The 26,564-nt window shown below is 36.5% G+C and overlaps 1 protein-coding gene across 1 annotated transcript; it reads right to left on the bottom strand.

Annotated features, from left to right (window-relative positions):
• Window positions 1-22,956: 22,956 nt before the first annotated feature.
• LOC135152787 (uncharacterized) lies at window positions 22,957-25,920 on the bottom strand. Its single transcript, XM_064093890.1, has 3 exons — window positions 25,520-25,920; window positions 24,334-25,054; window positions 22,957-24,114 (listed from the first exon to the last, which is right to left on the bottom strand). Exons 1-3 carry the CDS (start codon window positions 25,918-25,920, stop codon window positions 22,957-22,959), a joined length of 2,280 nt encoding a protein of 759 aa, XP_063949960.1.
• Between the last annotated feature and the right edge of the window lie 644 nt (window positions 25,921-26,564).

Raw genomic sequence — 26,564 nt, 5'->3', positions numbered from 1 at the left:
GGTGTTAGAGTCCTAGTAGAAATAGGCATTTGAGTCAGAGATAGGATAGGAATGATCTCTGATCCTTATCTTGAGCTACTGGAGGTTATCTAGGACTCTAGATAGTTATCCACGAAATTCAGAGTTCTTGTAGGACTCTCGGAGTCCTGGACTCGTCAGTCAGACTCCTAGTAGGACTAGGATTCGAGTTCTGGGCCCTGACCGGGCTGGGGGCTCGTGCCTTGAGTTTGGGCAGCCCATGTTTCTCAAACATGGATGCCCAACGGGCTTTTTATAACCTCAATCTGCTAGCCACGAATTTTGGGTGATAAACCCAGAATCTGGGCCTTATATTCTGGCCTTTAATCAGACCCGGGCTCAAAATTACCCAATAATTTTTAGGGCCAATTTCAGACCCATATCAAGATTCTTATTATTTCAAGAAATTGAAATTCTCTTTTTTTAACATATATTTTATTAATATTCTATTCAGTGATCTTTATTTAGCTGTATATTTGGGAGAATCTTACTATTAAAATCTTAATGAATTGAATTAAATTTTAAATACATATAACTAATTAATTATTTGTAGAACTTTAATATATATTGTTAGGAATCAATAATTTTGATGATAACATAAACCCTTTGTAACATGTTTTATTTAAAATCTTTATCAAAACTCAGTTGTAATTGTTATATTTCTTGTCCTTGAGAATTATTAATGGATGGATAGAATAAGATGGCTAATTGTAAATATCCAGTGCCATGTAATTTTATCTAAGTGAAGGATATTCAACTGATGAGTTGTAACAATTCAATTGATGAAGATTGCACTGTGTTTCAACTGATGAAGACCAAGCATTCAACTGATGAAGACAAAGTGTTCAACTGATGAAGCTGAAGTATTCAACTGATGAGACTAAAACAGGGCTCAATCGATAAAGTTTGTAATTCGTTCGATGGATGAAGACACTTTCAACGGATGAAACAAACATCCATTGAAAGTGACTAGAGCTTAATTCTGACAAGTCACATGGATCGAATTGCACTAAAATAGACATGGAAGCCTGATTAGGACAATAAAGAAGAACCAGAAACATTCTTATCTCATGCAATGCAATCTGGATCAAATCAAGAAGATGGTCAAAGATGAAGACATCACAGAAGGCTTGCATAAGACAAAGATGTGCAACATAGTTTAGATTAGAGTGCACAATTTGTATTCTAGTTAAAACTTTGTAAACTTGGAGTATATAACCAAGTTAGTAGCATCAGTAGAACTTGTTCAAATAACTTGAGAGAAAATCTGAGAGTTAGAAACAGTTCAAGTGTTGAACCTGCAGCTGTGAGAATTGTAATCAATCCATAGATTCTTCAATATAAAATCTCACGGGTGGATCATTCAATCCACCCGTATTTTTAATACTTGGTGTTTTTAATTCTATTATTATAAGTGTTCTTTGTTCTTGAATCTTTTAAGTTTTAAAAGATTGTATATAACCCCCCTTCTGCAATCTTTCTTATAGTCGGTGTAAAATAACAATTGGTATCAAAGCCAGGTTCCCAACAAACAGGGAAAAAGATCAATACTGCTAGAGAAAGATGGGAAAGAAGGATGCTGGAGTGAAGATTCCTGTTCTTGACAAAGACAACTATTTTCACTGGAAAGTGAGAATGCATTTGCATATGTTGTCAATTGACGAAACTTATGTAAACTGCATAGAGAAAAGGACCTCATGTTCCTATGAAGGTCTGTACTAGTATTGGAGCTGATGGTGAAGACATGGTAGGCAAAATGGTTCCCAATCCTATCCATGAATATTCTCAAGAAGACACTGAAGAAGTGCACAAGGATAAAAAGACCATGAACCTTCTGTTCAATGGTCTGGATGAAGAAATGATTGATAGTTTCATCAGCTGCACAAGTGCCAAAGAAGTTTGGGACACCATCAGGACCATCTGTGAAGGAAATGAGCAAGTAAGAGAAAACAAAATGCAGTTACTGATTCAACAGTATGAGTCATTCCATTTCAAGGCTGGTGAAAGCTTAAGTGACACATTTAACAGATTTCAAAAACTGTTAAATGGACTAAAACTTTTTGGAAGAATGTACCTGGTCAGGGATTCAAATTTGAAATTTTTAAGAGCTCTTCCTAAAGAATGGAAGCCCATGACAATCTCTCTCAGAAATACTCAAGAATTTAAAGACTACACTCTTGAGAGGCTGTATGGAACCTTGAAAACCTATGAGCTTGAAATGGAACAAGATGAAGAGATAGAAAAGAGTCAAAAGAAAGGTTATTCATCTGTGGCTCTAATTGCATCTTTTGATGACTCTGTCAAGGATAAGGGAAAATCTCAAGTTGAAGAAACTGAGAAGTTGGGCAAAGAAGATAGCTCAGAATCAAGGAAAGGCAAAAGATGAAGCTGATTCTGGTGAAGATGGTGATGGGATTGATGAGCACTTGGCCTTCATGTCAAGAAGATTCTCTAAATTAAAATTCAAAAAGAATTTTAATCTTGCAAAATCATTCAAAGGAAATCCCAAGTCTGACAGAAGCATGGTGGATAGATCCAAATTCAAGTGCTTCAACTGTGGGAATGCAGGTCACTTTGCATATGAATGCAGAAAACCTAAAGTTGAGAAGAGGTCCAGTGAAAGCATGGAATACAAAAAGAAATATTATGAACTTCTCAAGTAAAAAGAAAGAGCATTCATTACAAAGGATGATTGGGCAGCTGTAGATGATTCTGATGAAGAAGAAGAATTCATCAATCTTGCTCTAATGGCCAAACTCCACAGATCAAGAAGAGAGCACTGCAAATAGCAGTCAGGTATTCACCACTAACTTAATTGAGTTAACTAAAGATGAATGCAATGCCACTATAATTGAAATGTCTACAGAATTATATCATTTGCATGTGTCTCAAAAATCTCTCACTAAGGAAAACTGTAGAATTAAGGATGCTAACACATTTCTTAGTGATAGAAACAGTGTGCTAGAAGCTCAATCTATTGAGTTTGAGAAACTGAAAATTGAGTGTCAAAAATACAAGGATGATCTTCTGGATGTTTTAAAAAGAGAAGAGATTATAAGGAAACAGCTTGATAAGGAACAAGAGATAATTGCCAATGGAAATCTAAAAGATATGTTTCTACAAATATACTCAACATTCAAGGTAGAGTAACCTTTGTGAAGAATGAGTGGAAGAGAGATAAGAAAGTTCTTGAGATGTCAGATGTCAGTTCAACTGATGAGAATAAGGATAGTGATCATCCATTGAAACAAAAAGTTCAACGGATGAAAGCTATCCGTTGAAAAACAACTCATCAGTTGAAAAGAAAATTCTCAATAAATTAAACAAGAAATATGGTCCTGTTAATAAAAATTTTGTTAAAGGGGAGGATAATTCTTCTGAGACTAATGAGAGTAAAAATAGAAATCACAATACTGACAAGAAGCTTAAGAAGAAATTGGATGTTGGTGAGAGTAAATCGGAAGTAACCAAAAAGAAGAGTGGAAATAGAAATGGTAAAATTGGAGTCAATAAGAACACTAAGTACACCCCCAATGCTAGTGCTCCTAGGAAAACTTGCAGTAAATGTGGAAGTGTTAATCATTTATCTGCTAATTGTAAAACTATGTGTGACGGCCCCGGCCCGGGATGTCCTCAGCAAACCGACCCGGGGGTGTCATTCTACTGAACACACTAAAACATATCTTCATAATCTCAAACTAATATAACTTAAAGGTATATTTTACCTTACAGCAGAAGTCTTATATTTTACCCCTAGATTGTCTTGCCCGTGGATTTGATTGTCTTATTAGTTGTAGACAATCTATTTAATTGTCTTACAAGGCTTAAATCAGCAAGACAAAGTGCCTAATTGTCTTAGCAAGCTAGGGATTGTCTTTGCCACAATTGTCTTAGTAGTTCATGAGGTTTGCCTATAAATATGGCTTCCCCTCATTCATTTGTTCTTGGTCAAAGTATTGTAAAGCTTTCAAGTTGTGCTAAACTTGCTATTCGTTAAATCCACAGTTTACTGTGCTTTGATCATTCGGTTGTTTTAATCCGCTAGGTTAGAATACTTCCTGTCAAATTTATTCTACGAACTAGTGGACATTAAAACGAACCATATTGAAAGGCCTTATTGCAAGGTACATGTCTAAGCCTATTTGTACAACCGGTGATAACTCAACTTGTGTTTGATGACCTGACAACTTGGAACTCAACTTGTAACTCAACCTGGATTAGTCTCTGATAAGTTATGATAGTAGATAGTTTAGCTGGAATCAGATCAAGAAAGTAAAGTGGATACAAGAATCAGAATGTCAGAAGAATTCCAAGATATCCGCTACAAGCCACTGGAAGAAGTTCATTTCATATGATCAAGCCTCGGTGCTAAATAAATTGTGTAGCAGTTCAAGGAGTTCAGAAGGTACGAAGATTCAAGTATTTATTTCATCAGAGATTCCATATGTGTACTAAAATGAAGTTGAACTAGAAGATGAAGATTCGAAGACCCGACCACAGCTCAAATGTTTAATTGATGGAGAATATTCAATTTAGTTAGGCACAGATGAACCAGACAGTACATTTGTGTGTCAGCTATTTATATTGAATATTTAACATCAAAGGAAGGTGGTCGTTCAAGCCGAGTGATGATCAAGACGAAGGCTCAAGACATTTGCTTTCTGGAATATACACTTTTTAATTAATTCTTTGTTAAATAATTAATCTCTATTAATTTATTTAGTTGTTAAATTAATTCAATTTGAATTAATTTGATAATTAAGTTTATTAATAAGTTAATTGATTTAGAATTAATTTACAAAAAGAAAGCAAAAGAAAGAAGGCTAAAAGGAAGGACAAGGAGACCGCCGCTCAGACCTGTCTTGCTATGGGAAAAATAATTATCACCAACACAATGGAGTGTGATATATTCGTAATGCTGGAAACCCGGTTGGAATTGATTTATAATTTTCAAAGCAAAAGGGATCCGGTTCCAGACCCACAGGAGACCGAATCTTAGTCCTGTCTGACTATGAGGGAAAAGAATTATCACCAACGCTATGGAAAGTGATATAATCTTAAAGCTGGAACCCCGGATGGAATTGATTTATTATTTGAAAGGCAAAAGGAGTCCGATTCCCGACCCTCTAGAGACCGCAGCTTGGACCGTAAGGATTTATTTATATTAATAAATATTTTAATTAATTAGAAAATTATATTTATAAATGTCTAATAATATTAGATATTTATTTTTATAATTTCTGGATTAAATTAAATATTTATTGATTAAAGATTATAAGCTGTGCGGGATTAAAAGCATTTCTAAAGAGCTGGCTAAAGAACGAAAGTTTATAAACTTTCGTTCACTGATGACAGCAGGCGTACATCCGAATTAACAGTGGGCATGACATTCTTAGAGAATGTCATACCGCGTGCTTCTTCATGACATTTCCAGGGAATGTCATGCCCTGCTTGAATTATCACCAACGCTATGGAAAGTGATATAATCTTAAAGCTGGAACCCCGGATGGAATTGATTTATTATTTGCAAGGCAAAAGGAGTCCGGTTCCCGGCCCTCTAGAGACCGCAGCTTGGACCGTAAGGATTTATTTATATTAATAAATATTTTAATTAATTAGAAAATTATATTTATAAATGTCTAATAATATTAGATATTTATTTTTATAATTTCTGGATTAAATTAAATATTTATTGATTAAAGATTATAAGCTGTGCGGGATTAAAAGCATTTCTAAAGAGCTGGCTAAAGAACGAAAGTTTATAAACTTTCGTTCACTGATGACAGCAGGCGTACATCCGAATTAACAGTGGGCATGACATTCTTAGAGAATGTCATACCGTGTGCCTCTCCATGACATTTCCATATGTCATACCTTATATGGCTTGCATGACTTAAAATGTCATGCCAAGTGTTGCTTGATGGCCAAGCTCAAGAATGTCATGCCATGCTTAGCTTGGAGGACAAGCTCAAAGAAAGTCATTCCTTCTTCCTTTTCAGCATGACTTTGTTTATTTATGTCATTCCTTTTTTGTTCTATGGCATGGCTTTGTGTTTAAATGTCATATCTAAGCTAGAAAGTCATTCCTTACAATGTCATACCTAGTTCAAAGTGCTAGCCTATAAATAGGCCCTCACTTTCTTCATTTCAAAGTGTTCAAAGTATTGAAAAGCTTTCAAGTTGTGCTAAACTTGCTATTCGTTAAATCCACAGTTTTCTGTGCTTTGATCATTCGGTTGTTTTATACCGCTAAGTTAGAATACTTCCTGTCAAATTTATTCTATGAACTAGTGGACTTTAAAACTGAACCATATTAATTTAATAACGACTTTCAAGTTTAAATAACTTTTTACTTGAACCTTGTTTATTTAATTAATTAAAATCTGATTATCCAGTTATATCCAAATCAGATTTATTCCGCGCGAATTTTGTGACGATTGTATTCAACCCCCCCTTCTACAATCGTATCGGGACCTAACAATTGGTATCAGAGCGAGGTTGATATACTCACTCTGAATCTTTCTAAAAAATTCCAAATAATTTTTTATTCGAAATAATTTTATTTAAAAAATTATTTCTGACCAAAAATTATTTTTCCTTCAAAAATCCAATCTTTTCCCAAATAATTTTTTATTCGAAATAATTTTATTCCAAAAATTATTTCTGATCGAAAATTATTTTTATTTCAAATCTTTTCGCAAATAATTTTTTATTCGAAATAATTTTATTCCAAAAATTATTTCTGATCGAAAATTATTTTTCTTCCAAATAATTTTTTATTCGAAATAATTTTATTCCAAAAATTATTTCTGATCGAAAATTATTTTTATTTCAAATCTTTTCACAAATAATTTTTTATTCGAAATAATTTTATTCCAAAAATTATTTCTGATTGAAAATTATTTTTCTTTCAAATATTTTTCTAAATAATTTTTAATTCGAAATAATTTTATTCCAAAAATTATTTTTGATTAAAAATTATTTTTCTTTCAAATCTTTTTCCAAATAATTTTTAATTCGAAATAATTTTATTCCAAAAATTATTTTTGATCAAAAATTATTTTTCTTTCAAATCTTTTTCCAAATAATTTTTAATTCGAAATAATTTTATTCCAAAAATTATTTCTGATAAAAAATTATTTTTCTTTCAAATCTTTTTTCAAATAATTTTTAATTCGAGATAATTTTATTCCAAAAATTGTTTTTGATTGGAAATTATTTTTCTTTCAAAATCCAAATATTTTTCCAAACACTCAAACACTCAAATCTTCTACCATGTCTACCGCAAAAATTAGCAGCATTAAAATTCCACCTTTTGACAAGGATAATTTTGGTCTATGGACGAGACACATGCTTTTGTTCCTCCGGGCAGCGAATAAAAAATACATAAATATTTTGACGAAGGGTCTTTCGCCCCTAATGAATATTATCCTGGAACATACTGAAGATGGAGTTACGATTCCTCACAGAACTTATCTAAAAACTCCGTCTGAGTTTTCTGATGAGGATAATGAGCTGATTCAACTGGACATGAATCTACAGCTCATTCTGATTGATTCTTTGGATCGTGTCATGTACAATAATGTTGTTAATTGTACAAGTGCAAAGCAGATATGGGATACTTTGCAAATAATCAATGAGGGATCTGAGGAAGTCCGGGAAAACAAGAAGGAAATTCTTGTGGCTCAATACGAGCAATTTGGTTCTAATCCCGGAGAAGGGATTTCTGAAGTATTCATCAGATTCAACAATTTGATAAACAATCTGCATCTGAACGGGAAATACTATGACAACAAAGAGGTGAACCTAAAGTTTTTGCTGACGCTCCCTGAGCATCTGGAACATAGGATAACTGCCATCAGAGAGAGCAGAGATCTGTCAGAGATTTCACTAGAAAAACTCTATGGCGTTCTGAAAACCTATGAGTTGGAACAGGTCCAGATGAAACAGAGATACGGATGGGGAAAGACGATCAACACATCTACATCTATCAGCAATTCTACTGCCCTCGTAATAGAATCACCTGTTGTGAAAGAGCGGAAGATTGTTGTACCTTCTAAATGCACCCAGGAGTATGTGGTTCCTGAAATAGGACATATGTCAACAAATACAGGTGATGAAGAATTCTACTCTATGGAAGAGTTGGATCAGCTTGAGGACGAATCTCTTGCTATGTTTGCCAGGAAGTTTGGCAACATGAGATTCAGGAGGAGTCCCTCATACAAATTTAAATCTTCTGGTAGTAAATTCCAAAAAGGGGGATCTTTGTCGACAACTTCAAAAGGGGCTTACAAGACTGGGATGGTTGATCGAAGCAAGTTTAAATGCTTCAACTGTGATGAACCTGGTCACTTTGCATCAGAGTGCAAGAAGCCCAATCAGTTGGCAAATAAGAAAGAATCTTACGACGAGCTAAAGCAGAAGTACGAGGCTCTGCAAAAGAAGCATCATGGCCAAAGCAGCCAAGGGAAGTCCTATGTGGCAAAAGGGAAAAGCTGGGATGACACAGATAGTGATGAGGAGGAAGAGCGGGGGAATGTTGCTCTAATGGCTTTTATGGAACCTTCTACACCTCCACATCGCACTGGCGGATTTCCGGTAGTTCCTACTTGCCCTAAACTGTTTATGCAATTAGGACTTGAACGTGATGACGCTCGTAATAAGCTCAAAGCTTTGACTCTTGAACACAAAGCTTTAAAGCAAGAAGTTCATGAGTTAAAGTTAAAAGAAAAACTTGTTCTCACCCCTAAAATTGAACAATTAACTGGTGACTTGTTGACTCAGTCTAACAAAGTCAAAGTGTTAGAGTATAGGGAGAACAAACTGAATGAGCAACTAGCTGAAGAAAAGGTTAGGTGCCTTGCTTATAAGGAGTCGACTAATATTGTTAAGAACCTAGTGGACCAACAAGTGATTAAAAGGAAAGTTGGTATAGGTTTCGATTACAACAAGTCGGTAGGTAAGGCTAGTAACATAACTCCTTTTGTTAAGAGTGCTGAAGACAGGGGTATCCCACATGTTTTAAAGGATGCTCCCAAACCTTTATTCAAAACCCCTGTCGCAGAACCATTACTTGATATGCCCGTGATTATTCAATATGAAATGAATTTAGAGGATATTGAGAATGAGAGGGAGATTTTGGCATCTGTAGAGCCAATGCAAGTTGAGGGCACATTTAGTTCGCCCAAAGCTGGCATAGGTGCCAATGGCTTAAAGAATAATTTTAACAAGCCTAATAAGTTTGTTAGATGCAGGAATGATAACAATACATGCTCTTCTACTAATAACACTAGAACTTCTGAAAATGTTAATGTAGAAACTGTTAAACCCCCTGTTGTTCTGAATAACATGCCTACTATTCCTTTAGTTGATATGTGCCATAAACCTTGTGGTGTTGATAATTGCATGTTGTGTGCCTTTAATGTAATGTCTGCTTATTTCAAAAGTATGCATGCTAACAAAGAAAACACAACACCTAGAAAGCACATGAATAGTAAGTTTGCAAAAACCAAGACTACTGGTCCTCCTATCAAGAAGGATACTTATGTTCCTAAGCCTAAACCTAAAGTGTTCAAGGCTGTTTGTAGGAAAGTAAGTACAGTCAAAGTGGATGCTGATGTTATTCGAACAGGATCTGTTGTCAAAGCTGACAAAGGTCAATTCTTTAAGTATGCCGGGCCCAACCAAGTTTGGGTTCCGAAGAAGGTTTAATTCGTTTGATATGTGCAGGGAGCCAAACAAGGTTGAAAAGGTTGTATGGATCCTCGATAGTGGATCTTCTAGACATATGATCGGTGATAGAGCCCTGCTATCAAATGTGATTGAGAGAGCTGGCCCGATTGTCACCTTTAGAGATAACAGCAAATGTCGTACTACGGGATATGGCAATTTACATGCTGGAAATGTTATCATCGAAAAAGTTTATTTGGTTGAAGGACTCAAGCACAATCTTCTATGACAAGGGATTCCAAGTAAACTTTGTCAAGGAGAAGTGTATGACATCTCACACTAAAGATGACCATCTTGCTCTCTGTGGAGTAAGAAAGCTAACTTATACGTAGCTGATCTCAATTCGGGAACCAATGATGAAGATAATTGTTTCTATTCAAAGGCTTCACCTGAAGATAGTTGGCTATGGCATAAGAAGCTGTCTCACCTTAATTTTAAAATCGTAAACTCTTTGGTCAAGAGGGATTTGGTGAGAGGACTGCCTCCTTTGGAATTCACTCAACAAGGACTTTGTGAGGCATGTCAGAAAGAGAAGGCTAAGCTAGCATCATACAAAGGCACAGACACCAGTAACACTGAACCACTGCAACTATTACATATGGATTTATTTGGTCTAGTCAATGTGATGTCTTTATCAAGAAAGAGATATGCCTTGGTGATTGTTGATGACTTCTCTAAGTTCACATCGGTTTTATTCCTACATTCTAAGGATGAAACTTCACAATTGTTAATTGATCTTATCAAGAAGATCGAGTTGGATTCTAATGATAAACTTCGTGTTAGAGCAATAAGATCCGATAATGGAACAGAGTTTAAGAATGAAACTCTCAACAGATTTTGCTCCGACAATGGCATAACAAGACAATATTCAGTGCCAAGGACTCCGCAACAGGATGGAGTAGTAGAAAGGAAGAATCGTACCTTGATTGAAGCTACAAGAACTATGCTAAGCGTATCAAGGTTGCCCATCTACTTTTGGGCTGAAGCTGTGAATACTTCTTGTTACACCCAGAATCGAACTCTGATCAACAAGGAACACATGAAAACTCCTTATGAGCGTATGAACGTAAAGAAACCAATGGTCAAGTACTTTCATGTATTTGAGCTAAATGCTTTGTGCTTAATGTTGGAGATGAACATCGTGGCAATTTTGAACCCAAAGCACTTAAAGCAATTTTTTTGTTGGTTAGTCTCTTCGAGCATATAAGGTGTTTATCATTGATCAATTACAAGTCAAGGAAAGTGTCAATGTTACTTTTGACGACACTAAACTCCCAAGTATCCAAATTGAAGATCCATCTGAGTCACTAAAGTTTGATAATTATCCGGACTCAGACTCGGATGATGACGATGAATAACCTGATGCTGTAACAGGTAATGAGACTAACAATGGTGATTATGATCCGGGTAATGGTGGAGCAGACAATGGAAACAATGAAGCCTCTACTAGTACCAGTGGTGGATCATCTAGTCAACCTGGCAGCAACTCAGGGGGAGATGGTGGATCAACTAGTCAGTCTCAGCATCACAATGATAATTCTGGCGAATCATCAATGTTGAATCTTCCAAGGGAAAAGATCTAAAGTAGAGATCATCCTTTTGATCTAATCATTGGTGATCCAGATGTTGGTGTTCGGACTAGGAGTGCAACTCAGAATGAATGTCTATATTTGGATTTTCTATATCAGGAAAAACCGAAGAAAATTGAAGATGCACTAGCCGATCCGGAATGGGTTCTTTCCATGCAAGAAGAACTCAATCATTTCGAGAGACAAGAAGTCTGGGCCATGGTTCCAAGACCAAAGATAAAGTCTGTTATTGGAATTAGATGGGTCTACCAGAATAAGCTTGATGGTGATGTCATTGTTGTACGGAACAAAGCCAGACTGGTTGCTAAAGGTTACTCCCAAGAAGAGGGAATTGATTATGATGAAACCTACGCTCCAGTTGCACGTCTTGAGGCGATCAGAATTTTTTCTTGCATTTGTTGCACATTCCAACTTTAAATTCTATCATATGGATGTGAAAAGTGCATTTCTGAATGGAAAGCTTGAAGAAGAAGTATATCTAGAACAGCCCCTGGCTTTTAAAATCTAGAATTTGTTGATTTTGCGTACTTCTTGTTTAAAGCTGTTTATGGCCTCAAGCAGTCGCCAAGAACCTGGTATGACACACTCTCTGAGTTTTTAATTGGAAACAATTTCATTAGTGGTGTCATAGACAAAACTCTCTTTCACAAATTGCATGATAATAATATGATATTTGTTCAAGTATATGTTGATGATATTATATTTTGTTCTACTAACGATAACTTGTGCAAGAGATTTGCTAAGTTAATGCAGAGTAACTATGAGATGAGTATGATGGGTGAACTGTCATTCTTTCTTGGTCTTCAAGTAAGTCATAAAGATGATGGGATATTCATTTGCCAATAAAAATATGTCAGAGATCTTCTGAAGAAATTCAATCTAGAAGACTCTTCACCGGCAAAGACACCCATGGCCACTCCCACTAAGCTTGACCAGGACAAATCTGGTAAGAAAGTTGATATTTCAAGCTTTAGAGGTATGATTGGCTCATTACTCTATCTCACTGCTAGTAGACCTAATATAATGCTTGCAACATATTTATGTGAAAGGTTCCAAAATGATCCTAAAGAGTCACATCTTATAGCTGTTGAAAGAATTTTTAGATATCTTAAGGGTACACCTATTTTTGGTATCTGGTACCCTAAGAATACTGGTTTTGACCTAACAGGCTATACAGATTCTGATTATGCAGGATGCAGGATAGACAGGAAAAGCAACTATCAGTTTCTAGGACGACGGTTGGTTTCCTAGTACAGTAAGAAACAACACTCAGTATCTACCTCGACAGTCGAAGTAGAATATATTGCGGGAGGTAGCTGTTGTGCTCAAATCTTGTGGATTAGGAATCAGCTTAATGACTATGGACTTGTTTTAAACAAAATTCCTATATTTTGTGATAATACAAGTGCAATAGCCATTTCCAACAATCCTGTACAACATTCTAGAACCAAGCACATTGACATAAGGTATCATTTTATTAGAGAACATGTCATGAATTGAACTGTGGTGCTACTTTTTGTACCATCAGCTAATCAGATTGCTGACATCTTCACTAAACCACTTGATGAATCCACTTTCTCAAGATTGGTTTGTGAACTTAGAATGTTAAACATGACATGAGCTCTTGTAAATAGTTTTTATGTTTATTTCTATTTTAATTTTGTTGCATGCTTGTAAAGTATTTCTTCTTGGTATTTATGTTGTGAATACTAATAGTGTGCATATTTATATGGTTGGTAAATATTCAAGTAATTGACGGTTGTAATAACTTTATCGTCCATATCACGGATAGATATTGAAATTGCTGGTTCTTTATTGAACCAAGTGCCTTCATAGGCATCCGAGGGAAACTTGGACACGTTGCCATCTAAAACGTCCTTGTCTACCCTCCCGGAAGGAACATTTCCAGATCCCCTAAGGGATCTTTCACCCTTGAAGGTGAAAGGCAATCTACTATGGTAGAGGATTCTTCTAAGGATCAAGTGCCTTAACAGGTATCTGAGGGAAACATAGGTTTCATGCCATTGAAAGGCCTATTGTCTAACCTCCCAGAATCAAACTCTGGATCCTTTAAAGGATTTACTACTCTCTGAAAGTAGTAGGCAACTTGTGGACTATGACTTGGATTTATACGATGAGTCTACATGGACTGGGAATTACGAACTCCCATTGCACCACCAATGACCTTCCATGAGGAGGCTAAGGTGATCTTATTTGCAGGTACATCACACTTCAGAAGCTCAGGATTTGTGTGGAGTGAAACACTTACAGAACTTGTGAGTGAAACCTTTACCCATAAACTGAGAGATATTTTGAGTGTCGAGTGATACACCTGCAGAATGTTTTAGTGAGACACCCACTGTTTATCAAATTTAAACCTTATTGTTCAACATTGGTATCTAAAATGTTTTATCTAAGTGGATGCTTACTATGGTTACTTTTCTACTGGATGCACCTTCTACGAAGCCCTGTCTTCTTCATAATGGATTCTGTCATTCAATATCTTATCTAATCAGTTGGTATCATTATCGATAACAATTGAGGATTCCTCAACTAAGGGGGAGAAATATTGACAGAACTCTGAGAAACTCTGAGGGGGGAGAATATTCTATCATGTATGATCTTAAGGGGAGAATGTTCTATGCCTCACTTAGGTGGAGTATATTCATGTTCTAATCATTCATCTAAGGGGGAACCTATGAGGGAGAAGATTAAGGGAGAATTACATGTTCTATCTTGGAAGGAGATTGCAAGGCCTTGGAGAGATTGAAAGGTCTTAAGTGATTGAAAGGCATTTCAGAAGAAGTAGCTATCCGAAGAAAAATGAAGACTGGTACAATGTTATATGTATTACCAGAAACCATCTACTATGTACATTTTAATGTTTTATGTTTCTCTTATCAATTGGGATTGTTTCCTAAATGGTTGAGTTGGTATTAATGTTTATTGAGTCATAGAAAGTTGTTAGTTGTTGTTAGTTAAGTTATCCTCATCTGAATTTGTGTGTTAGTGTTTAACAAACAAATAGGGGGAGATTGAAAGGCCTTATTGCAAGGTACATGTCTAAGCCTATTTGTACAACCGGTGATAACTCAACTTGTGTTTGATGACCTGACAACTTGGAACTCAACTTGTAACTCAACCTGGATTAGTCTCTGATAAGTTATGATAGTAGATAGTTTAGCTGGAATCAGATCAAGAAAGTAAAGTGGATACAAGAATCAGAATGTCAGAAGAATTCCAAGATATCCGCTACAAGCCACTGGAAGAAGTTCATTTCATATGATCAAGCCTCGGTGCTAAATAAATTGTGTAGCAGTTCAAGGAGTTCAGAAGGTACGAAGATTCAAGTATTTATTTCATCAGAGATTCCATATGTGTACTAAAATGAAGTTGAACTAGAAGACGAAGATTCGAAGACCCGACCACAGCTCAAATGTTTAATTGATGGAGAATATTCAATTTAGTTAGGCACAGATGAACCAGACAGTACATTTGTGTGTCAGCTATTTATATTGAATATTTAACATCAAAGGAAGGTGGTCGTTCAAGCCGAGTGATGATCAAGACGAAGGCTCAAGACATTTGCTTTCTGGAATATACACTTTTTAATTAATTCTTTGTTACATAATTAATCTCTATTAATTTATTTAGTTGTTAAATTAATTCAATTTGAATTAATTTGATAATTAAGTTTATTAATAAGTTAATTGATTTAGAATTAATTTACAAAAAGAAAGCAAAAGAAAGAAGGCTAAAAGGAAGGACAAGGAGACCGCCGCTCAGACCTGTCTTGCTATGGGAAAAAGAATTATCACCAACACAATGGAGTGTGATATATTCTTAATGCTGGAAACCCGGTTGGAATTAATTTATAATTTTCAAAGCAAAAGGGATCCGGTTCCAGACCCACAGGAGACCGAATCTTAGTCCTGTCTGACTATGAGGGAAAAGAATTATCACCAACGCTATGGAAAGTGATATAATCTTAAAGCTGGAACCCCGGATGGAATTGATTTATTATTTTCAAGGCAAAAGGAGTCCGGTTCCCGGCCCTCTAGAGACCGCAGCTTGGACCGTAAGGATTTATTTATATTAATAAATATTTTAATTAATTAGAAAATTATATTTATAAATGTCTAATAATATTAGATATTTATTTTTATAATTTCTGGATTAAATTAAATATTTATTGATTAAAGATTATAAGCTGTGCGGGATTAAAAGCATTTCCAAAGAGCTGGCTAAAGAACGAAAGTTTATAAACTTTCGTTCACTGATGACAGCAGGCGTACATCCGAATTAACAGTGGGCATGACATTCTTAGAGAATGTCATACCGTGTGCCTCTCCATGACATTTCCATATGTCATACCTTATATGGCTTGCATGACTTAAAATGTCATGCCAAGTGTTGCTTGATGGCCAAGCTCAAGAATGTCATGCCATGCTTAGCTTAGAGGACAAGCTCAAAGAAAGTCATTCCTTCTTTCTTTTCAGCATGACTTTGTTTATTTATGTCATTCCTTTTTTGTTCTATGGCATGACTTTGTGTTTAAATGTCATATCTAAGCTAGAAAGTCATTCCTTACAATGTCATACCTAGTTCAAAGTGCTAGCCTATAAATAGGCCCTCACTTTCTTCATTTCAAAGTGTTCAAAGTATTGAAAAGCTTTCAAGTTGTGCTAAACTTGCTATTCGTTAAATCCACAGTTTTCTGTGCTTTGATCATTCGGTTGTTTTATACCGCTAAGTTAGAATACTTCCTGTCAAATTTATTCTATGAACTAGTGGACTTTAAAACTGAACCATATTAATTTAATAACGACTTTCAAGTTTAAATAACTTTTTACTTGAACCTTGTTTATTTAATTAATTAAAATCTGATTATCCAGTTATATCCAAATCAGATTTATACCGCGCGAATTTTGTGACGATTGTATTCAACCCCCCCTTCTACAATCGTATCGGGACCTAACACATATTAATTATATAACGTCTTTGACATTGTTATATTAATTAATTTAAATCTGATTAACAAGTTAAACTCCAATCAGATGATTCCTCCGCGATTATTTTTAAGTGACGATTATATTGAGCCCCCCTTCTACAATCGTTCCAGGACCTAACAATTGGCATCAGAGCGGTTGATACCATTTTACCGTATTAGATCCTATACACACTCTGTAACGTCCAAATATTTTTTATTCGAATTAATTTTATTCCGAAAATTAATTTTGATTTAAAATATTTTTCTTTCAAAAACCCAAATCTCATCCTAACACTATTCACTTCAAATCCTTAAACATGAGTACACAAAAGATCAGTAGCATGAAAATCCCACCGTTCAGCAAAGAACACTTTGGCCTATGGAAAAGGCATATGTTGTTGTTCCTCCGCACCGCCAACAGAAAAATATATCGTGATATTAAATAAAGGTGTTTCTACTCCGATGAAGCTCATACTAGCACACGAAGAGGATGGTGTGCTAATACCTCATAAAACTGTTCCGAAAGAACTTCCTGAGTACACAGATGAAGAGAGTGAACAAATGAACTTAGATGACGCTCTTCAACTGATTTTGGTTGAATATTTAGATCTGGTCATGTACAATGCTGTTGTAAATTGTACAAACACAAAGCAAATCTTAGATACACTAGAGATTATAAATAAAGGCTCAGAAGAAGTTAGAAAAAACAAGAAAAAGATACTAATGCCTCAGTATGAACAGTTTGGTTCCAATCCCGGAGAAGGAATTTCAGAAGTATTTATCAGACTTAATAACCTGATTAATAACTTAAATCTGAATGGGAAATACTACGACAAGAAAGAGGCCAACATTGTGACAGCCCAAAATTCAGGGGTCAGGAATTTGGTGCCACGAAAGTAAAATAACCTGTAAATAAATAAAAGCATGCAAACGACCCCTCAAACCGAGATCCAAACAAGTTATAGTGTGAAACAAGAACCAAAAAAAATTATAAAGTTATTCTATCATCCTGATGTCATTAGGATAACTTCGACGAGAAGCTATGCTAATGACTAAATGTCTAGATAAGTTTTACACTCTAATAATATTTTATTACAAACTTATTTACTCTCACTCCAAACTATCTATGCCAAAACCCACCTGGATAGGTAGATGGAACCTAAATACCAAAGGATTATGCACTGGCACACTCTTACGTGCGGTGTGAAGACGAGGCATCTTCAGTTTTCACTGAAACAATGAACACATGAAAGCAAGAATGAGCAAAGCATGCTCAGGAATAATATCATAATAATGCATGGCTCACCTTGTTCTGGAAATAAAACTATCACTGCTGAAAGAATTAGCAATAATTCAACTTTATCAATATAACTTAATGCTACAAAGAAAGGCATTAAATCATAAACAATCTCATAAAAATTTTAAAATCCTTCTCGTAAATCTTTTTCAAAAATCTCTTTGTATATAATTGGAATTATTAACGCTGTGTTATAGCCGATGATCAGTCGCGAGATAGCACCGGATCATGCAAGAAGCATGTCACTAAATCTAAGGAATTCCAGGCACACATTGGTTAATTCGCTGGACCGGCGTCTCGGTCTCTTACGCATACGTTCCATTTACAAAATAATTTGATTTCAATAGAAAACAAATCCAAGTCAAACCCATACTATCATAATAAATCAACCACCAGAAAGTGGTTGTCATTTGTAAATCTTTTTCTCAATAATTGCTTTGAAAATTTTGAATAAAAGAACTATTCAGAGAATAGTATTTAAAAACACAATCGACAATATTTAAATTAAACCACTAAAGAAAAGATATCAGGTAGTGGACAAAAATTGAATAGTGAAAATTGGTAACGAATCAATTATTGGTAAAAAAGAGATGAGACTGTTTAGGTTCGGATAATTCACAAGTCACGGTAAAATATTGTATGAATATTTGATTCTGGTTAGTGGTGGAAAAAGGGTTAGTGTCTTGTCAAAAGTCAAGGTATAAGTCAAAGCAGCTTGGTACATACAATTGTTTCTGGTTAACAATTTAAAAATAAATAATGACTTGTGAGAATAATTTATTGTGAACAGGCTGTTTGTACAATTTGAAATTTATACTAATCAGGATAATAGCAACATCAATTGTAATAAAATAAGCTCAGGACAGGAACACTTGCCTCTGAATGAAATTCTCAACTCAGAACAAAATACTCTACTGCTCGGCTTGCTTTTCAACTAAGCACTTTCTTCTACAAGAAAACAATAATTCAGTTGACGAATCCAAATCGTCGTCCAAATCGAGAATTCCAAATCGAATTCTAATTCTACCCTTCGTGGTATACAAATATTTTTAATTATTATTACACATAATATTCATAATTTAAACACGTAATCACATTGTCACATATCACGAGATTGACATGCTTTATTGTTTATAAATAATCATAACCAATAATCCAGAATCCCTGTCCAATTCTTAATCTGAAGCCGAATTATAATCTATTCGATTCTCAATCAAATTATGAATGATTAACTAAATTCGGACAACACTTCCTTTATAATAAAGCAAACCCAATATCTAATTACAACAGTCAATCAGTATCGCCTAGCTCGCCGGGCTTTATAATTAAACATGTTATCAACATTAATAATCCGATATGATAAATAAGAACAACGGTTTAAAATTAATAATCACGTCATATTAAAATAATACTAATACACTTTGCAACTAATATACAATTAAAAATATATATTAATTATATTAATATTATTAGTATTATTGTTATCATTTGTTAACAATAACAATAATAAGAATAATAAAAACATAGTTAATATAATATTTGTTTTTGTTTCTTCCTCTCAAACATCCACCAGACAAACCCTCCTCGGAACTGCCCCGTGGTAGCCATGCCGTCAGGTCTGCCGGAATCCGGCATCTCCCCCTGCTCAGCCCTACTCTCTCTCTCTCTCTTGCGCCTCCTCCCTCACCTGGACAGTCGCGGCGTCACCGATGCCTCGGCGAGTAACAGACGTCGTCGGCTGCAACCACCGCAATCGAGACGTGGCTGCCCAGGCCGAGCACGCACAACCCCACACTGTCCTGATCTTTCCTCCATCAGTACACCCATGACCCACCCCCTTATTCCTCCTTTTGTACCAACGACCACAAGTCGCGGGCTCTCCTGCACAACCCCGGCGAACCGCGCCGCCTCCAAACACAAACCCATCTCCTCCTCCCCGATTCCGACCATCAATCAACAATCTCCGACGATAAACTCTTCTCAACACCCAATCAATTCACACACAATACAAGGATAAACACATAACAATATACATACAACTTAAAGCATCAATTCAATTCATATATATTTAACGGAACCTCACCTGCGAATTTGGGATTAGCCGGCTCTCTTTCTTTGTTCAAACGAAATAAACTTATCCATTTTACTCTGTATATATCCCAAGGGTGCTACACGTACGGGCCACATACAACTGATGCAGCTACTGGGTTTCAGCAACGCAGCAGCTTTGGTTTTAACAATAAAATTGCTTATAAGAATTTACACTTTTTATTTAATTAAAAACTAATAAAATAATTTTCGGGTTCGAAAATAATGTCAAAAATTAAAGCAAAATATACCAAGGATCCCGAAAAATCTCGAATGGGTAAAATACGTAAAAAGTTTTCATTTTAAATCATTTAAAAATTTTATATTTAATTGCCCATAATTGATTTTTAAATTGCAAATAATTACAATAATCATTTGCGAGATTTTTGAATATTTTTAAATCATTCAAAACATTAAAATACCAAAATTGAAATATTTCGGTAGTTTTCATTTGAATATAGTATTGGTGTAATTAAATAAAGATTTTTTATTTTAAAACTAAAAACAATTTTAATAATGACAATAAAATAAATCTAAATTCTAACTTATACGCTCGGAGTAAATTAAACAATTAAAATTACACATTTATATGCTCAAAATTAAACCAGATAACTTACATGAGTTCACATATATTGCAAGAAAATTTTTGATTAATTATAAACTATATTAAATCTAATTTTTCACAAAATTCAGATAACTCTAAAATAATCCAAGTCTCAATTTATATCACTTCACATAATCATGCAGATGCTATGAGTGACATAAAAATCTAATTTATGCAGGATGGATTATAATTGCTCGAAAACATTATTATAACAAGAAATATTATTATTCACATAATTATATAAATTCACAAATTCCCGATTGTTACATCCTTCCCTCCTTAACAGGATTCTGACCTCAGAATTAGTCTAAGAAAACAAGTGTCGATATTTCTCTAGCATCTCGCTTTCAAGTTCCCATGTTGATTCTTCAACCATGGGATTCCTCCACAAAACTCGCACTAGACTCACAGTCTTATTTCTTAGTGTTTTCTCTCTCTGGTCTAGAATTTCTACCAGCTGCTCAATATAAGACAGATCTGACTGAATCTCTATAGGACTATATTCTATAACATGCTTCAAATCGGGATTATACTTCTTAAGGATAGACACGTGAACCACATTGTGCACGTGTTGCAGATGCGGAGGTAAGGCTAACTCATATGCAACCTTCCCTACATATGCAATCGTCTGGGGCTAAGCTTTCCCTTCTTTCCAAATCTCATCAGTCCTTTCCATGGTGACACTTTTAATAGGACTGGTTGTCCCACATGGAATTCCATGTCCTTACGAGATTGATCAGCACATTTCCTCTGACGATTTTGAGCTGCAATTAATCTTTTCTGAATGAGTTCAATTGTTTCCTTGGTTTAATGTATAAGTTCTGGACCTAGTATTTTACGTTCACCAACTTCCTCCCAGCACACTCAACCAATGGTAGATGTTCATCCCAACTACCTTCAAAATCCAAAGCACATACTCTGAGCATGTCTTCAATTGTCTGGATGGTTCTCTCACTTTGACCATCTGTTTGGGGATGATAGGCGGTACTCATATGTAACTTAGTTCCTAAGCATTCTTGAAATTGCCTCCAGAATCTTGAGTTGAATCGGGGATCTCTGTCGGATACGATTGATACTGGGACCCCATGACGTACAACTATTTTTTCAAATACAGATGGACCAACTTATCCAATGAAAATCTTTCATTGATTGGAAGAAAATATGCCGACTTAGTAATTCTGTCAACAATTACCCAAATAGCATTGTGATTAGCTCTGGTCTTTGGCAATCCTACTACAAAGTCCATTGCTAGTTGTTCCCACTTCCACTCAGGAATCTCTAATGGTTGTCATAGTCCACTGGGTCTTTGATGTTCTGCTTTAACTCTTTGGCACGTGAAGCATTTGCTTACCCACTCAGCTATTTCCTTCTTCATATCTGGCCACCAAAAATTTTCCTTCAGATCATGATAAATCTTGGTACTCCCGGGGTGAATAGCATATCGAGAATTATGAGCGTCATACAGAATCTCATTCTTCAATTCAGTCACATTAGGTACCCATATTCTTGATGAAAATCTTAGAATCCCTTGATTGTCCATTTGGCTGGAAACTTCTTCTCCTGTTAAGTCGACCTTGTTGCGACTCATCATTTTCTCCTGACATCTCCTAATCTTTTCTAGCAATTCTGGCTGAAATGTCATGGCATACATTACTTCAGTGGTTGCTTCTGCTAATTGAATCTCTATCTCCAGCTTTTCAAATTCTCGAATCAACTCTTCTGATGAAGTTATCAAGTTCATCCTTTCCTTTCGGCTCAAAGCATCTGCTACCACATTGGCCTTCCCTGGGTGGTAATTGATTGTACGATCGTAGTCTTTGATCAGCTCCAACCACTTCCTTTGTCTCATGTTGAGCTCTTTCTGGGTGAAAATGTACTTCAGACTCTTGTGATCTGTGTAGATCTCACACTTTTCCCCATACAAGTAATGCCTCTAAATCTTTAGTGCAAACACTATTGCTGCCAATTCCAGATCATGGGTTGGCTACTTCTGCTCATGAGTTTTCAGTTGTCTAGATGCGTAAGCAATAACTTTACCGTGTTGTATCAATACACAACCTAATCCCTTATGAGAAGCATCACTATAGATCATGAAATTACCTTGCTCATCAGGTAGCGTCAGGATTGGTGCAGTTACCAATCTCTTCTTCAACTCTTGGAAGCTTTCTTCACACTTATCATTCCATTCATATTTCTCATTCTTTCTGGTTAGCTTGGTCAATGGTGATGCTATCTTTTCAAAATACTTGACAAATCTTCGGTAATAACCAGCCAATCCCATGAAACTCCTAACTTCAGTGGGTGATTTTGGCCTCTCCCAATTCATTATGGACTCAATCTTTGCTGGATCCACTTTAATGCCTTCGTTGTTCACAACATGTCCTAGAAATTGCACTTCTTGCAACAAAAATTCACACTTAGAGAATTTGGCATATAACTTTTCCTTCCTCAAGATTTTCAAGGCAATTCTCAAATGTTCTGCGTATTCTTCTTCTGACTTGGAATATATCAAGATGTCGTCTATGAATACGATCACAAATTTATCCAGATGTTTCTTAAAGATGCGATTCATCATATCCATAAAAGCTGCAGGTGCATTCGTCAATCCAAATGCCATCACCAAAAACTCATAGTGTCCATATCAGGTTCGGAATGCCGTCTTAGGAACGTCTTCAGTTTTGATCTTCAACTGATGATAGCCTGATCTTAAGTCGATCTTAGAAAAACATACTGCTCCCTTCAGTTGGTCAAAGAGGTCATCGATCCTTGGTAGTGGATACTTGTTTTTAATGGTCAGTTTATTCAATTCACGGTAGTCAATACACAATCTCATACTACCGTCCTTTTTCTTCACAAATAGAACCAGAGCGACCCACGGGGAAACACTGGGTCTAATTATCCCTCTATCAAGAAGATCTTGTAGCTGGGTGGCCAATTCCTTCATTTCCACTGGAGCCATACGATAGGGTGCTCTTGATACTGGCTCAGTACTGGGTGCTAGGTCAATAGCAAACTCAATTTCTCTGTCTACTGGTAAACCGGGAAGTTCGTTGGGGAATACATCTCTGAACTCATTCACTACAGGAATCCTTTCAATGCTGGGTGACTCGGCATTCAAGTCTACCACGTGAGCCAAATAGGCTTCACAACCTTGCCTTAGCAACTTCTTAACTTGCATAATATTCAGAAATTCCTTCGTCTGTTTCTGACCTTTGAATACGACTCTGGATTTTTCAAAAGCTCGTAATATTACGCGCTTACTCTTACAGTTGATCTGAGCGTCATGATCAGTCAACCAATCCATTCCTAAAATAACATCAAACGTGCCTAACTTGAAAGGGATCAAGTCAGCAAGGAATACATGTCCTAAAATCTCAATCTCACAGCGGGGATAAACTTGAGTAACTGAGACTCTATCTTGATTAGCTACTTCTATAGACAAAGCTTCACCTAACATACGAATCTCGCGAGATAATTTATGAGCAAAATCTTCAGAAACAAATGACTTGGTAGCTCCATAATCAAATAATACTTTGGCAGATATGGAATTGATAGGAAGCGTACCTGCCACTACGCTCGAGTCCTTGACTGCATCTTTCAAGGTCATATTCAAAGTCCTGGCCTTAGGTGGTGCTGCTATAGCAAGCAGTTGTGCCTGTGGTGCTGGAAGTCTTGGCACATTGTTGACAGGAACTGGTGTTTTGCAATCCCTCGAAATATGACCCACTTTTCCACACTTGAAGCAAGTGGTTCCCCTGGGTCTATTATCCTGGCACTCACTAGCATAGTGCCCCCTTTGCTGACACTTAAAACATGTTACATTTGTTCAGGAACATATTCCCTGATGCTTCTTCCCACAGATTCTGCAATCAGGAATGGGTGGTCTAAATTGCCCCTGACGGTTGCCTTGCTGGGGCTGACTACTTTGACCTACGAACCCCTGCTCGGGCTTCTAGAACCCCATATTCCTATTCTGACATAAATCTGGCCTTCGGTTAAAACGGTTTTGAAAGTTTACCGGCCTTTGACTAACTTCTGGGGTTTCCACCTTTCTTTTCTTACCGTCCCTTTCCTTTTGGGACATATCACTTTTCCCCTCAATAATCATGGCCTTCTGAACAACAGCCGTATACGAAGTTAACTCAAAAGCAGCTACCCTGCTCCGCAACCAGGGCTTTAGTCCTTGTTGGAGCCTCTTAGCCCTTTGCTCATCAGTATTGACGTACTCAAGAACAAACCTTGCTAGCTCAGTAAACTTAGCCTCATATTCAGAAACACTCAGGTTTTCCTGCTTCAGTTCCAAGAACTTTAGCTCCATCTGATTTTGCATATACCTGGGAAAGTACTTTTCCAAGAACAATTCCGTAAACCTTTCCCATGGAACAACTTCTACTATCTCAAGCGCCCGCTTGGACTCCCACCAGTAGTTGGCTTCCTCCTTCAGGAAGTAGCTGGCAAATTCGGTCTTCTGATCTGCCCCTACCTTAGCAAAGGAGAATGCCTTCTCAGTCTCCTTCAGCCAAGCTCTGGCTTTAATCGGGTCGGAAGATCCCAAGAACTCTGGAGGTTTAACTGACTGGAAAGTCTTAAAAGTAACAGCAGGCACTTGCTGATGTTGTTGCTGCCTCTCCTGATTAGCAGCTTGCTGACGCAGAATTTCCAAAATCTGAGCGATGGTTGGATCTGTCTGGCCTGCATTTGCGGTCTCTACACGAACAGTTTTCTTTGGCAGCATGATTCTGGTGATAAAACAAGCAACTTATTAAGTAACATTTTCAAATAGTTTCATAAGTCGAGTTATCGAAGAATATCTGAAATGGTTTAGATATCTCCGAAAATACTAATATTTTACTATATAATTTGCTCTTGATTTCACAGATTAAGAATAAACTATGATAATGAAGAAAGAATCATGACTGAATAAGGATTAAGCAGTTTATATAGTGATTAGTAAAGACAATGTGGGTAATGGAAACAAGCACTATATAATATCAAGCTATAAGCGTATAATCGCTTTAAAACCGTACAAACGTACTATACGGAAAAAGAAAGTGCAAGAAAAGAAATGCATCGGGTCACCAGCAGAAAGGGTGGGGTATGGTACACAAAAACCCTACAAAACTATGGTTGTCTCAGTGGCACCATCTCTGCAATAGGTGACTACCCATAGTATGCATCTAGCACACACTACATTCCTTATGTACAGCAAGCTCCTCCAACCCAGGTCACCAACCTCGTGGAGTCTACTCAGAACATAGCGCATTACGCGCTCCACTCCCTCTGGATAACGGACCCCACTACTCGAAGAAAGAAGGACCCTCAACCACTTCTCGGCAATAGCAAGGATGGCCCTCACCTCTCTCGCCGTATCCCCAGCTAGGTGCCCGCCCACAGCTGGAACCTCAACTCCCAAACCAACTCTCTCCGAAAAAGACTGAACCAAAGCCCTGAGCTCCTGGTTTTGGCCTTGCATGAACTCGCACGTCTGCCTTAGCTGCGCAAACTGACGAAAATGTACATACTGGCTAGCTTCCACCGGAGTAGGTGATGTCGCTGACGTGGCGATAGGAGCTCTAGTACGTGCCGAGGGACCCACTGGTGGCATCTCTGGAACCCTCACTGGTTCACTATTGTTAGGTCCTAGAACGATTGTAGAAGGGGGGGTTGAATACAATCGTCACTTAAAAATAATCGCGGCGGAATAATCTGATTGAATATAAATTTGTTAATCAGATTTTAATTAATTAATATAACAATGTGAAAGTCGTTATATAATTAATATGGTTCGTTTTAATGTCCACTAGTTCGTAGAATAAATTTGACAGAAAGTATTCTAGCTCAGCGGAACAAAACAACCGAATGATCAAAGCACAGTAAACTGTGGATTTAACGAATAGCAAGTTTAGCACAACTTGAAAGCTTTACAATACTTTGAACACTTAAAAATGAATGAGAATGAGCCATATTTATAGGCAAATCTCAAGAACAAGGCAAGACAATGGTGGCAAAGACAATCTATAGGTTGCTAAGACAATTAAGCACTTTGTCTTGCTGAAAAACTCAAGGCAAGACAATCTTAAGCATTGTCTATAGCTTAATAAGACAATCTGGAGTGGTAAGACAATCCATTAGGCATGGTAAGACAATTAAGACACGGTAAGACAATCTTCAAGATTGTCTTACAAGCGATTCGGCAAGACAATCTTAAAGATTGTCTTGGAAGAAACAAACGGCAAGACAATGGAGGGG

This window comes from Daucus carota, chromosome 5 (genome assembly GCF_001625215.2).
Source record: "Daucus carota subsp. sativus chromosome 5, DH1 v3.0, whole genome shotgun sequence".
Lineage (NCBI taxonomy): Eukaryota > Viridiplantae > Streptophyta > Magnoliopsida > Apiales > Apiaceae > Daucus > Daucus carota.
This window is presented reverse-complemented; position numbering and strand designations above follow the sequence as displayed.